Source organism: Erythrolamprus reginae, chromosome 1 (genome assembly GCF_031021105.1).
Source record: "Erythrolamprus reginae isolate rEryReg1 chromosome 1, rEryReg1.hap1, whole genome shotgun sequence".
Classification (NCBI taxonomy): domain Eukaryota; kingdom Metazoa; phylum Chordata; class Lepidosauria; order Squamata; family Dipsadidae; genus Erythrolamprus; species Erythrolamprus reginae.
In genome coordinates, this window is record NC_091950.1 from 9822598 (window position 1) to 9837425 (window position 14828).

General features: G+C 43.3%; 1 protein-coding gene across 1 annotated transcript; it reads left to right on the forward strand.

The window, feature by feature from the left end:
- Positions 1-610: 610 nt before the first annotated feature.
- On the forward strand, positions 611-14546 carry MYDGF (myeloid derived growth factor). Its single transcript, XM_070732091.1, has 6 exons — positions 611-863; positions 4445-4495; positions 5446-5507; positions 11023-11104; positions 12977-13049; positions 13967-14546. Exons 1-6 carry the CDS (start codon positions 696-698, stop codon positions 14044-14046), a joined length of 516 nt encoding a protein of 171 aa, XP_070588192.1. The 5' UTR covers positions 611-695; the 3' UTR covers positions 14047-14546.
- Positions 14547-14828: the final 282 nt, after the last annotated feature.

Sequence of the window (14828 nt, forward strand, 5' to 3'; positions counted from 1 at the left end):
AAGAAACAAGGGTGGGGAAAGTTGTTTTTGCCCTCCCCAGGCATTGAATTATGGGTGTGGGCACTCGTGCATACACAATAGCGTGCACACACATTCAAGGGAAAAAAGGTTCGCCATCACTGGCCTAGACCAAATTGGCTCTTTGTTCCTCCTTCCCGATCTTCTGAATTTTCTAGCTTTTGTAGCGGTTTCATTGGGTCCTAATAGTAATACAGCTACCGCCCGCTTCTTATTTTAAAATATTTTATTTAATGTAGCTGTCGCCTCATCTCACTTGTCCTGCTGATGTTGCATCCAGTACCGGTTGTTTATACACAGGGAGATAAGTCAATGCAACAATTATTCAGACAAATTTGCAAATAACGAGATTTTCTACTGCTGTGCAAGTAGCTTATGCAATTTAGGCCAAGTGAAGCTGTGTGAACTCCAACTCCCAGAATCCTCCTGCTAGCCAATGGCAGCAGCTAGGCCCTGATTTTGGCATTCTTTGCCGCCCTCTACAGGTTCTCCGTACTTTGCAGCCCAGATTTGGTAACTCCCACTGAATATCCGCCGGCGCCCCCTTATAAGATGGCCGCCTTGACTTTCCGGAAACAGAGGCGCCTGCGCTGAACAGTTAAAACGCGCTTTGGCTGCTCCAGCATTCCGTAGTTCAATCAGCTGGCTACGGTTTTTTTTTCGTTTCTTTTTCCAAGATGGTGGCGCCCAGGTTACTCGGCAACCAGAGGCTTTGGGACAGTTGGGCGTCCTTCTTCTTCCTCCTGCAACTCCTTCTCTCGTCGGTCGGGGCAAAGCAGGAGCCCATCTCGGCCGACTTCGATGTCAGACCAGGCGGGATGGTTCATTCGTATTCTCAAAATCTGGTGAGAGCGAACGAAACGGGGGGCAGAGAATCAGGTGGCGCCTGCTGATTGGATGGCTTGAGTCTTGCGCCCCGAAAAGATAGCTTCGGATTGGTGGAAGGGAAAGGAGGGTCTTTTTTCTGGTGCAGTGATTGGTCTGTTAGGAGCCGAAGGCGGAGAGAGACGGAGCGTTTTGGCATGTCCCGGCCAAGATTCCGTAGAAAGTGGAACTAAATGCAGAATTGTAGTTTTTAGTGGGTGCCCCAAACTTACCCCGCGGTAAATGGGTGGTTAGAGCCTCTGCTACGGTTTTCCTCCTGCCTATAAGACGAAGGCCCTTGCCATTGGCTCCATTTATGCTGTGGTCTTCTCCTCTTAATTTTTCACATTTATGTGGCTGCCCCTTTAAAGTTCTTTTCGAATAATTTCCAACATTTCTATTATAATTTCTTTTTTATTGTATTTATTTATTTTATTCTTATTGTATACTAATAGCATATTAATTGCACTTATTTTTTCTCCTCAGGGTTATTGCTGAAGTTTTAAAAAAAATTTAAAAAGGATTTTTATTGATTTTTTTTTAAAAAAGCTGGTGCTTATGACATATACAAAAAAAAGGAAAACAATACCTAGAAAAAAACAACAAGAAAAAACCGCAAATACACACACACACAAACAAACAAACACAAACACACATACAAAACTACAGCATCTTACAACTTCTAAAAAATATTATATAAAGCAGGGGTCTCCAACCTTGGCAACTTTAAAACAAAGCTGGCCGAGGAATTCTGCAAGTTTAAGTCCACAAGTCTTAAAAGTTGCCAAGGTTGGAGACCCCTGATATAAAGTACAGGTGGTCTTCAACTTAAGACCATGATTGATCCCAGAATTGATGTTGCTAAGAGAGACATTTTGTTAAGTTAGGTTTTGCCCCATTTTACGATCTCTCCTGTTACAGTTAAGTGAATGGTTGCAGCCATTAAGTTAATAACACCATTGTTAAGTGTGGAAAGGGGGGTGGGGTTCAGTGCTGTTATAACTTCAGATGGTCAGTAAAGGAACGGTTATAAGTCGAGGATCTGAACTCCCTGTGATTACCAGGTGGTCCTTGACTAGTGACAAAAGTTGTTATTATTATTATTATTATTATTTATTAATTAATTAATTAATTAATTAGATTTTTATGCCGCCCCTCTCCGTAGACTTGGGGCGGCTTACAGCAATGATAAAAACAATATATAATGACAAATCTAATACTGTAGTTAGAATCTAAAATAACAATAATACATTTAAAAATTCTTTAAAAAAAGCAAGAAACCCCAATATATGAAAACATACATACAATCATATCATACACAAAAAACTACATAGGCAGGGGGTGATGTTTCAGTTCCCCGACAGAGGTGGGTTTTAAGGAGTTTACGAAAGGCAAGGAGGGTGGGGGCAGTTCTAATCTCTGGAGGGAGCTGATTCAAGAGGCTCGGAGCCGCCACAGAGAAGGCTCTTCCCCTGGGTCCCGACAAACGACATTATTTAGTTGACGGGACCCAGAGGAGACCAACTCTGTGGGACCTAACCGGTTGCTAGGATTCGTGCGGCAGAAGGCGGTCTCGTAGATACCGCCAAAGTTGAGTCTTTGGTTGTCTGAACTCAAAGTTGAGTCTTTGGTTGTCTGAATTCTCTGTTTCTCTGTGAAAAAATTCCTTTTCTGATAGAAATATAGAAACATAGAAGACTGATGGCAGAAAAAGACCTCATGGTCCATCTAGTCTGCCCTTATTCTATTTCCTGTATTTTATCTTAGGATGGATCTATGTTTATCCCAGGCATGTTTAAATTCAGTTACTGTGGATTTACCAACCACATCTTGCTGGAAGGTTGTTCCAAGCATCTACTACTCTTTCAGTCAAGTAATATTTTATCACGTTGCTTCTGATCTTTCCCCCAACTAACCCCAGATTGTGCCCCCTTGTTCTTGTGTTCACTTTCCTATTAAAAACACTTCCCTCCTGAACCTTATTTAAACCTTTTACATATTTTAATGTTTCAATCATGTTCCCCACTTTCCCTTCTGTCCTCCAGACTAGACAGATTGAGTTCATGAAGTGCCCCCCCCCCAAGTCTTTAGGAGGATGCTGTCTGGAGACTGGATGATTCTAAGGACACTGCAAGGTTGCTCGGCTACTTTCCCCCCTCCTCCCCAGAGCCTTTAGGAGAACCCTGGCTGGAGAAACGAGGTTTCTAAGGACACTGCAAAGTTGCTCGGTCACTTTTTACTTCCCTTACCCAGAGCTTTTAGGAGGAAGGTGGCTGGAGACGGGAGGATTCTAAGGACACTGCAAAGTTGCTTGGCTACTTTTACCCCCCCTCCCCCCAAGCCTTTAGGAGAACTGTGATGGGATTTCAAGTGCATGGAAATAAGGCCAAGCACTTATTCAGGGTTCAAAAAAGAAATATAAGGCATATAGTTTTATTTTTGGGGAAAACACGGTAGTATGTCTGGAAATTGTTGTGCAATACGGGAAATGGGTTATTATTGATAGAAATATGTATTTGTTAAATATATCTACATCAATGTTCATTGCTGCTAGTGTAGCTTACAGCAAGAAATTGAATATGGCAGTAAATGGTGAGATATCTGAAGAAGAGGAAAGAAAAATCATGTATTTTAGCATTGAGAGACACTAGTGGAGTGGTTAGATATGGTAATGAGCAGTTAGAGGAGATAATGAGGAAATATTATGAAGATTTGTATAAAGAAGTTGGGAAAATAGTGAAGAAGACAAACGAATTTTGAACGCAGAAATTACACAAGATGAAATTGCTAGAGTAATTAAAGGGTTAAAACAAGCCAAAGCACCGGGGCTGGATCGGTTTACAGGGGAATTCTATAAAACTTATGTGAATGTATTGTTGCCGCCTTTGGGGAAATTGTTCAATAATATATTGTTAAATCGTGATATCCCGCAGACATGGAAGCTTTCAGAAATCATTACTATTCCGAAGATGGGTCGAGATTTAAGAGAGCCTGAATCTTACCGTCCAAACTTGGCAACTTGAAGATATTTGGACTTCAAGTCCCAGCATTCCCCAGCCAGCATTCACTGGCTGGGGAATTCTGGGAGTTGAAGTCCAAATATCTTCAAGTTGCCAAGGTTGGGAAACACTGGAATATGGGTTTAGCGATTAAGGCATTGGGCCAATCTCCAGCAGACTGTGAATTCTAGTTCTTCCTTAGCCATGAAAGCTGGCTAGGTGACTTTGGGCCAATCACCAGCAGACTGAATTCCAGTTCAGGAGATTACATGAATTCTAGTTCTTCCTTAACCGTGAAAGCCACACGATCCCATTTTGCGATCTGACCAGCAAAGTCCACCGGGGAGCCAAGATTCACTTAACGACCATGTTACGAACTTAAACCATGGCAATGATTCACCAAACCGCTGCGGCAAGCAAGGGTGGTAAAATTAGGCAAAACTCCCTGAACCCATGTTCTCACTTTAAATGGCGGAAATTGTGGTCGTAAACCAAGGATTGCCTCTAATTGGGCATTTGTGTTTTTGCTTCCTTACCATTTCTTGTGTTTTTATTATCTGCAGGGAGATGTTACCTGCACTTTTACCTACGCAGCTCAAGGTGGGACGAACGAGGTGACTTTCTTTTTTCTTTCAATCAATCCTTGTGATCCATTCTGTGTGGATCTAGACGAGACGTCCGCATTTTGCAAAACTGAACTCCCATAAAACAGCTCCCTTTTTAAATGTCAAAGGGATTTGCTGGTACACACAAGGCACAGGTTAAATGCAATCCAATTTCTCACCCAATAACTGGGAAATTGAGTCCAATTCTAAAGTCCAGAAAGTCCACACACAATCTTGAACAGCACACAAACCACGATCTTGACGAAACAATGAATCGGATAAACTGCCACAAGGCTAAACCAGCACGCTGTTCTTTTATCTGTAGCACTAATTACAGCAGCTCCACCCAACCACAGGTAGCCTCATTTTCTCTTGTAATAATCCTTCAGTTGTTTTCTCCTATGCATCACTCTACGCATGCGTGGGTCATTAATTCTTGTTCAGAATCCAGGGATGATACAGATGATTGATCTTCTCCTGGGCTGTCTGCCAAACTCCCCTCTTCCCTGTCACTCACGCTTCCTTGGTCAGAGGAGGCTTCGTCGGCAGATTCCACCGGGAGCAAAACAGGCCTGCGGCATGTGGATGTCTCCCCCACATCCACCTGCACATTCCTTGGGGCAGGAGCTGGGCCAGAGCTAACCACAACAATGTCCCAACATTTATAGTATTCTGATTTTTTTTTAAAATTTCCAGTGTTAGTTCTATTAGAACTATACTGTTAGAATTCTATTCTATAGTCTGTTATGTAATTCTATATTCTATTTTTTCTATTCTATATATTCTATTCTTTTTTCTATATATTCTATTTTCTATATATTCTATTCTCTATATGCCCTATTTATTCTATTCTGGAATTCTCTGTTCTGTAATTCTATTCTATTTTGTAATTCAATTCAATTCTATTTTCTATTCTGTTCTATTCATTTATTGACCTTTGCCCTTCTGTCTGATTTCAGCAATGGGAAATGATTATTGGGGTCAGCGAAGACACGAAGTTATTTTCCTGTTCAATCTGGAGGTATGTCTTCTTTTTCCACCCTGTTATTGCGTAAGCTTTACAAGTAGTTCCTTGCCTTAGGACAGTGATGGCGAACCTATGCCACGGGTGCCACAGGTGGCATGTAGAGCCATATCTACTGGCACACAAGTAGTGATGTTCTGTCGGCCTCTCTGGTAGACTCCTCCCAAAAATTCACAGGTACAAATTTCAGACACATACACATTTGAAAATTCAAAACAATGTTCTTTATAATGAAAATTCACTTTAACTAAGCCCTCTTTTGGTATAGCCAAGAGCACTCGTCTCTAAACAAACTGGTAATTTGTACAAGTCCCTTATCAGTTCTGTGATACTTAGCTTGCAGCTGTGAGGCAATTCACAGTCCTTCTTCTTTCACAAAGTGAAACACACTTTGCTCTGGTTTAGTTTCAAACGGGGAAAAATCAGCACACAAAAGGTCAAAGTCAGTAAAGCAGGCACGAAACGCAACGATCAGATAATCCTCCACAATGGCCGAACCCACAGGCTGCTATTTATAGCAGCCTCACTAATTACCACAGCCCCACCCAACCACAGGTGGCCTCATTTTCTTTGATAATAATCTCTCAGTTGTTGCTGCCTATGCATCGCTCTCCGCATGCGTGGCTGTATCATTAACTCTTGTTCTGAATCCAAGGAGGAGCTAGATAAGTGATCTCCTTCTGAGCTGTCTGCCCCACTCTCCTCCTCCCTGTCACTCATGTCTTCTTGGTCAGAGGAGTCTTCACCAGCAGATTCCATCGGGGGCAAAACAGGCCTGCAGCATGTGGATGTCTCCCCCACATCCACAGTCCTTGGGGCAGGAGCAGGGCCAGAGCTAACCACAACAAGTGACGGGCGAACCCAACGGTGTTCAGGTTCAGTGAGTTCGGACAAACGTCACGCAAAGTTCGCCCAAACCCAAACGGTCCATGCCGTCAAAGCTCCGCCCCCGGAATCCCATCGTTTTTTATTTTTATTTATTTTTATTTTTACGAAAAAGGATGCTGCAGTGGCGCTGCAAGCAAAGGGAGGTCTTTCCGTGTAAAAATATTTTTTTAAATTTTTACGTGAAAGGACCTCCCTTTGCTTGTGGCACCGCTGCGGCGTCCTTTCACGTAAAAACTTTAAAAAAAATGTTTACATGAAAAGACCTCCCTTTACTTGCGGTGCCGCAAGCAAAAGGAGCTGGGGAATCCCACAAAGAGATTCCGGGGCGGAGCTTTGATGTCACATATACAGGCAGGTTGCTAAGCACGCCAAGGTGATCACTTCCTGGATTCCGGGGGCGGCACTAGAATAATGGAGGGAGGATGGATGTGCATGTGTGTGCTGGCCAGCTGATTTTTGGCTCGCGCAGAGGCTCTGGGAGGGCATTTTTGGCTTCCAGAGAGCCTTTGGGGGGATGAGGAGGGCATTTTTATCCTCCCAGCTCCAGGGAAGCCTTTGGAGCCTGGGAGAATGAAACACGAGCCTACTTGGCCCATCAGAATTTGGAAAACAGGCCGTTTCTGGCCTCCAGCAGGTGTTCATGTGTGGGAGAAGGTGTTTTCGCCATCCCCAGGCATTGAGTTATTTATTTATTTATTTATTAAATTTGTATGCCGCTCCTCTCCGCAGACTCGGGGCGGCTCACACCAGCAACAGAAAACAATATATAATACAAATTCAATAATTAGAAAGCTAAAAACCCATAATTTTAAAAAAAACATGCACACAACATACCATACATAAACAGTATAGGCCTGGGGAAGATATTTCAGTTCCCCCATGCCTGACGGCAGAGGTGGGTTTTAAGGAGTTTGCGGAAGGCAAGGAGGGTGGGGGCAGTTCTAATCTCAGGGGGGAGCTGGTTCCAGAGGGTTGGGGCCGCCACAGAGAAGGCTCTTCCCCTGGGACCTGCCAAACAACATTGTTTAGTCGACGGGACCTGGGGGAGACCAACTCTGTGGGACCTAATCAGTCGCTGGGATTCGTGCGGCAGAAGGCGGTCTCGGAGATATTCTGGTCCGATGCCATGAAGGGCTTTATAGGTCATAACCAACACTTTGAATTGTGACCGGAAACTGATCGGCAACCAATGCAGACTGCAGAGTGTTGGTGTGACATGGGCATATTTAGGGAAGCCCATGACAGCTCTCGCAGCTGCATTCTGCACGATCTGAAGTTTCCGAACACTTTTCAAAGGTAGCCCCATGTAGAGAGCGTTACAGTAGTTATGGGTGTGGGCACTCACGCATGCACAATAGCATAGGTGCATGCTCTTTCGGCACCTGAGGAAAGAAAGGTTTGCCATCACTGCCTTAGGACTAGACTTAGAATTTGCTTCATTTTATGACATTTCTCCTCCCAAGCAAATCAATACCGGTCTTAAGCCATCATAAGTCTGGGTCAGCTGTGTCCACTGCCTGAATTTTGCTCCCGGGCCCATGGGGTTGCCGCACATGGCGGTTAAGGTGTGAAAAGCGACCCTGAGTCATTTTTTTCCAAGGTAACTTTGGGCAGTCGCTAAACGAAAGGTTGTAAGTTGAGGACCACCTGTCTTCCCCAGAAAGAACAATCGGATCAGCCACACTTCACAAACATGGCAAGTGGAGTCATAAAGTGGGGCAAAACCTCACCTGACACATTTCCCACTCAGCGCCATAAATTTTGGGTTCCTTTGGGGGTTGTAAGTCGAGGGCTTTACCTGCGTTCATATTTATGCTTTCTATCCTCTTCTTTCAATCTTCCTGGTATTGTTGTTATTATTGTGATCACCATCCTCTGTGGCTTTGCAAGTAGAAACATAGAAACATAGAAGATTGACGGCAGAACAAGACTACGTGGTCCATCTAGTCCAGTGATTTTCAACCTTTTTTGAGCCGCGGCACATTTTTTACATTTATGAAACCCTGGGGCACATTGAGTGGTGGTGGTGGGGGGCGACTAAAAAAAGTTTGGACAAAAGAATTCTCTCTCTCTCTCTTCCTCCCTTTCACTCTATTTCTTTCTCCCTCCCTCTTTCTCTCCCTTCCTCTTTCTTTCTCTCTCCTTCCTCTTTCTTTCTCTCTCTCTCCATCCCTTTCTTTCTCTTCCTTCTTTCCTCTCTTTTTTGCTCTCTTTCTCTCCCCCTCCCTACCCCCCTCTATGTCTTTCTCTCTCTCTCTTGCTTTCTTTCTCTCTCTTGCTCTCTCTCTCTCTTTCTCTCTTTCTTTCTCTTGTTCTCTCTCTCTCTTTCTTTCTCTCTTGTTCTCTTTCTCTCTCACTCTTTCTTTCTCTCTTTCTTTCTCTCTGAGCTTCGCGGCACACCTGACCATGTCTCACGGCACACTAGTGTGCCACGGCACACTGGTTGAAAAACACTGATCTAGTCTGCCTTTATACTGTTTCCTGTATTTTATCTTTGGATGGATATACCGTATTTTTCGGAGTATAAGACACACCTTAGTTTTTGGGGAGGAAAATAGGGAAAATAATATTTATTTATTTATTTATTTATTTATTCATTCATTCATTTCATTAATTAATTGGATTTGTATGCTGCCCCTCTCCGAGGACTCGGGGCGGCTCACAGCATATATAAAAGCAGAACAATAATGTAATCCAATTAATACTACAATTTAAAAACAATTAAAAGAGAAGATTAACCAAACAATTAACTTATTAACCAAACATTCAGCAGTCATACTAAGGCATTCAGTGGTCAGGGGAAGATCTAAAAGTCCTAAGCCTGGCGGCAAAGATGAGATTTTAAGCTCTTTCGGAAGGCAAGGAGGGAGGGGGCAGTGCGAATCTCTGGGGGGAGTTGATTCCAGAGGGCCGGGGCTCCCACAGAGAAGGCTCTTCCCCTAGGTCCCGCCAAGTGACATTGTTTGGTCGACGGGACCCTAAGGAGGCCAACTCTATGAGACCTCACCGGTCGCTGGGATTCGTGCGGCAGAAGGCGGTCTCGGAGATTGGGTATTCATCTGGATAGCCTCCTTAGTCTGGTCAGCTTCAGCATATTATTTCATCCCCTGGTTAAGGGCTTAAAAAAAACCTTATTCAGAGAGAGTAACAATGAAAGAGCTTGCAAGCAGGTAAGAGCTGGGAACATCATTAGCACCTGGTGAGGGCTGGACAGAAACTTACTCAGAGCTAGTTAGAGCAATGAAAAAAAAAACCTGCAAAGACTTAGGGCTTGAAAAACATTATTTGCAGACAGTAAAAAGGTAAAAGCTGGGAAGATCATTAGGAGCTAGTTAGGGCTTGAAATCCCCCCCCCCTTACATGCAAAGTATAAGACACACCCTAATTATCAGCCTCTTTTAGGGAGGAAAAAGGTGCATCTTATACACCGAAAAATACGGTATGTTTAACCCAGGTATGTTTAAAGTACACATCAGTGTTTCTGTGCTGGAGAGAAACTCCTTTGGTGTCTAATCTGATGGCCAAATAAAACTTGCAATTCAATTGAATTCATTTTGTTTCCTTACCTTTTCCTCCCTTCCTCCTCCTCTATTCCTTCCCCTTTCCCCTCTTCTCCTCCTTCTCCTTCTTTTCCTTCTCCTTCTTCCCTTCTTCCTCCCTTATTCTCTTCCTCTCTTCTTCCTCTTCTTCTCCTTCTCCCCTTTCTCTTTCTCATCTTTACTCTCCTCCTCCTTCTCTTCGCCTTCTCCTTCCTCTTCTTCTCTTCCTCTTTCTTCTCTTCCTCTTCTCCTTTTTCTCCTTCCTCTTCTCCTCCTCCTCTTTCCCCTCTCCTTCCTCCCTTCTCCTCTTCCTCTCCTCTTCTTCCTCTCCTTCTTTTTCTCCTTCCTCTTCTCCTCCTCTTTCCCCTCTCCTTCCTCCCTTCTTCTCTTCCTCTCTTCTTCCTCTTCTCTTCTTCCTCTCCTCCTCCTTCTTTTTCTCCTTCCTCTTCTCCCCCTCCTCTTTCCCCTCTCCTCTTTTTCTTCCTCTCTCCTTCCTCTTCTTCCTCTCCTCCTCCTTCTTTTTCTCCTTCCTCTTCTCCTCCTCCTCTTTCCCCCTCTCCTTCTTCTCTTCCTCTCTCCTTCTTCCTCTCCTCCTCCTTCTTTTTCTCCTTCCTCTTCTCCTCCTCTTTCCTCTCTTCTTCTTTTCTTCCTCTCTCCTTCCTCTTCTTCCTCTCCTCCTCCTCCTTTTTCTCCTTCCTCTTCTCCTCCTCCTCTTTCCCCTCTCCTTCTTTTCTTCCTCTCTCCTTCCTCTTCTCTTCTTCCTCTCCTCCTTCTTTTTCTCCTTCCTCTTCTCCTCCTCTTTCCCCTCTCCTTTTCTTCCTCTCTCCTTCCTCTTCTTCCTCTCCTCCTCCTTCTTTTTCTCCTTCCTCTTCTCCTACTCCTCTTTCCCCTCTCCTTCTTTTCTTCTCTCCTTCCTCTTCTTTCTCTCCTCCTCCTTCTTTTTCTCCTTCCTCTTCTCCTCTTTCTCCTCTCCTCCTTCTCTTCCTCCTCCTTCCTCTTCTCCTCCTTCTTCCCTTCTCCTTCCTTCTTCTTTTCTTCCTCTCTTCCCCCCCCTCCTCCCTCCTCTTTTTTCCCTTCTCTTTCAGGCCCCAAGGAAAATCTTACCTCTTCTTCACCCAGTTTAAAGCCGAGATGAAAGGCGCCAAGATCCAGCACGCCATGGCTTACGTGAGTCCCATCTGAATGAGGCTGGTGGGAAGGTTACATGCCAGTTTGAGTTGAGGAAAGTCTCTTTCTCAAGCTCAGTTCGTGGGTTTGCTTACTACAAAATCCTTGGCCCTTCCTATATTTTCTGCTGGCCGCCAGGGGGCACCACCCAACCAGCTTCACCCTTATATCAGGACTGGTGAGGTACATAGATTTTTACTCCTAATGGCGAACCTGGGGCACATGTGCCACAGGTGGCAAACGGAGCCATATTGGAGGGCACGCAAGACTTTGCCATGTTTCAGCTCCAGCGTTCCTGCACGTGCTGGCTAGCTGATTTTCAGCCTTGGCATGCATTCATTCATTCTTTCTTTATTAATTTAATTTAATTTAATTTAATTTAATTTAATTTAATTTAATTTAATTTAATTTAATTTAATTTAATTTAATTTAATTTAATTTAATTTAATTTAATTTAATTTAATTTAATTTAATTTAATTTAATTTAATTTAACTTAACTTAACTTAACTTAACTTAATTTAATTAGATTTGTATGCCGCCCCTCTCCGTAGACGCGGGGCGGCTTACAACAATAACAAGAACAATGTAAGAACAAATCTAATAATTTAAAAACACTAAAACCCCCATTATTAAAAGCAATCAAACACACAAACATACCATGTATAAACTGTATAGGCCCGGGGGAGATATGTCAGTTCCCCCATGCCTGACGGCAGAGATGGGTCTTAAGAACTTTACGAAAGGCAAGGAGGGTGGGGGCAATTCTGATCTCTGGGGGGAGCTGGTTACAGAGGGTCGGGGCCGCCACAGAGAAGGCTCTTCTCCTGGGTCCCGCCAAACGACATTGTTTAGTTGACAGGACCCGGAGAAGGCCAATTCTGTGGGACCTAACCGGGCGCTGGGATTCGTGCGGCAGAAGGTAGTCCCGGAGGTATTCTGGTCCGATGCCATGAAGGGCTTTATAGGTCATAACCAACACTTTGAATTGTGACCGGAAATTGATCGGCAACCAATGCAGACTGCGGAGTGTTGGTGTAACATGGGCATATTTTGGAAAGCCCATGATTGCTCTCACAGCTGCATTCTGCACGATCTGAAGTTTCCGAACACTCTTTAGAGGTAGCCCCATGTAGAGAGCATTACAGCAGTCGAACCTCCGGATGCTTCAGAGAAGTTTCCCCGAAGCTCTGGAAGCAAAAATGTTTATATTGTCCAAAAAATGCACTTCCGTTTTGCCCGTTGTGCTGTTTTTTGCACTCTGGAGGGTTCAGGGAAGCTGCCTGAAGTCCCGGAGTGTAAAAAACAGCACAACGGGCAAAACGGAAGTGCATTTTTCCGAACTTCCGGTTTGGCTGTTTTTTCACTCTCCCAGGCTTCAGTGAGGCCTGTGCGCATGTGCAGGGGCCCGGGGAGGGGTTGTGCGCAGGGGCAGCACGTGTCTGAAGTGGGGTAAGGTTTCCTGCCTAAGCAGGGGGTTGGACTAGAGAACCTCCAAGGTCCCTTCCAACTCTGTTGTTATTATTATTAAAGATGGACACACAATTGACATATCCCCTCACAGTTACAATTACATCTGCTTGGTTCCCTTTTCCCTCAGACAAGTCACACTCACAGCCTCCAGAGCGGAGATTGTCAACCTGGACAACATGAGGATCAATGGACTTCAATTCCCAGAATTCATCAGCCAGCTTGCTGCCTGGGGAATTATGGGAGTTGAAGTCCACCCATGTTGTTGGGGCTGCCATCTTGATTTTTTTGAATGCTGCCAAAACCTTGCGCCCACTTCACTCTCGTCTCAGTGACAGGCCATTAAAATAGGGCTGGGGTTGAGCCCTTTGCGCATTCCTGACTGATGGGTTTGTTTCTTTCAGTCCTCGGCTAGCCTTGGAGGACAGAACGACATCCCATTAAAGGAGGAGGAATTCATGTTCACAGAACGGGCAGGTGAGTTTGTTTATTTGTTTGCTTGTGACTTCTAGACAGCTGCTCTTCTTTCAACCAACTGAAATAAAAGACCTCCAAGGTCCATTCCAACTCTATTTGATTTCTATTCTATTTCCAATTAATTCTAGTTCTCTAATTCTGATTCTCTAATTCCCTCATTTAATTCTCTAATTTTAATTCTCTAATTCTATTTCTCTAATTCTCTAATTCTATTTCTCTAATTCTACTTCTCTAATTCTACTTCTAATTCTCTCATTCTAATTTTAATTCTAATTCTCTAATTCCCTAATTTTAATTCTTTCTAATTCTCTCATTCTAATTCTTTCTCATTTTTAATTCTCTAATTCTCTAATTCTGATTCTCTAATTCTACTTCTAATTCTCTCCTTCTAATTCCCTAATTTTAATTCTTTCTAATTCTCTCTAATTCTATTTTTCTAATTCTAATTCTCTCATTCTGATTTTAATCTAATTAATTCTATTTCTAATTCTCCCATTCTAATTCTCTAATTTTAATTCTCTAGTTCTAATTCTCTAATTCTAATTTTCTAATTCCCTAATTTTAATTCTTTCCAATTCTCTCATTCTAATTCTTTCTCATTTTTAATTCTAATCAATTCTAATTCTAATTCTCTAATTCTGATTCTCTAACTCTACTTCTAATTCTCTCCTTCTAATTCCCTAATTTAAATTCTTTCTAATTCTCTCTAATTCTATTTTTCTAATTCTAATTCTCTCATTCTGATTTTAATTCTAATTCTAATTCTCCCATTCTAATTCTCTAATTTTAATTCTCTAGTTCTAATTTTCTAATTCTAATTTTCTAATTTGAATTCTCTCATTCTAATTTTAATTCTAATTCTTCTATCCCTATCCCATTTCCATTCTATTTCTAATCTTCCTGCCCTCCACTCCTAGTGTCTCACCGCGAGGGAAAATTCCACTCCGAACTCTCCAAGCTGATGATCGTGGCCGAAAAATCTCACGACGAACTGTGAGCACCGTCCATTCTTGGCCTTGGAGAAGACACGCGGTGGCACCTCGGGTCGCTCTTGGTGGGGACTCTTCTTTTTTTGCAGATCCCGAGGTCCACTTGAGCGCACCTTTAAGGATAACACATTTTGGGGAAGCCACACGTATGACCCTTGGACCCAAGAGCTCCCTTTTACGGCGGTCTTCCGTGGCATCAGGAGCATCCTGAGAATCGGAGGCAGGATTATTGCATCTCGGATCCAGTGTTGCAAAAACTGATTTTATAGGATCTGGCTGCATCCTCTTGGAGAAGGATTTAGCCCAAAAGACTTGCCGAAAGTCCACCCCTTTTGCAGAACTTGGTGTGTGCGGGGTTGCGTATGTGTGTAAAATCCCCTCCAAAAAGTTTCCTTCCTTCTCCCACACCTATTCTCCATATATTGGTCAAACGGTCACCCCCCCCTAAATTCCCCCCACCCGTGGAAATGGAGCAATTGTATGAATAAAAACAGATTTATATCCTCAACGCCATTGAGTTTCCGCCTGCCTTTCTGCCTTGCTTCCCTCACCCAAGAGGAGAACATAACAGCAAGTCCTCAAGTTACGACTCATCGAGCCCAGAATTTCTGTTGCTAAGCGAGACATTTCTTAAGGGAGTTTTTGCCCATTTTATGGCCTGCTTTGGCACCGTTGTTAAGTGAATTTATTGTATTTTTGGTGTATAAGACAAACCTTTTTCCTCCCTAAAAGAGGCTGAAAATTTGGGTGTGTCTTATACTGTGAATGTAGATTTTTCAAAGGTTATTTT

Excerpts from the sequence above, each read along its gene's own strand:
- MYDGF (XM_070732091.1), top strand. The coding sequence starts at position 696 with ATGGTGGCGCCCAGGTTACTCGGCAACCAGAGGCTTTGGGACAGTTGG. Across the intron at positions 4,496-5,445 it reads CTCAAGGTGGGACGAACGAG|CAATGGGAAATGATTATTGG; the intron begins GTGACTTTCTTT and ends GTCTGATTTCAG. Across the intron at positions 13,050-13,966 it reads CATGTTCACAGAACGGGCAG|TGTCTCACCGCGAGGGAAAA; the intron begins GTGAGTTTGTTT and ends CTCCACTCCTAG.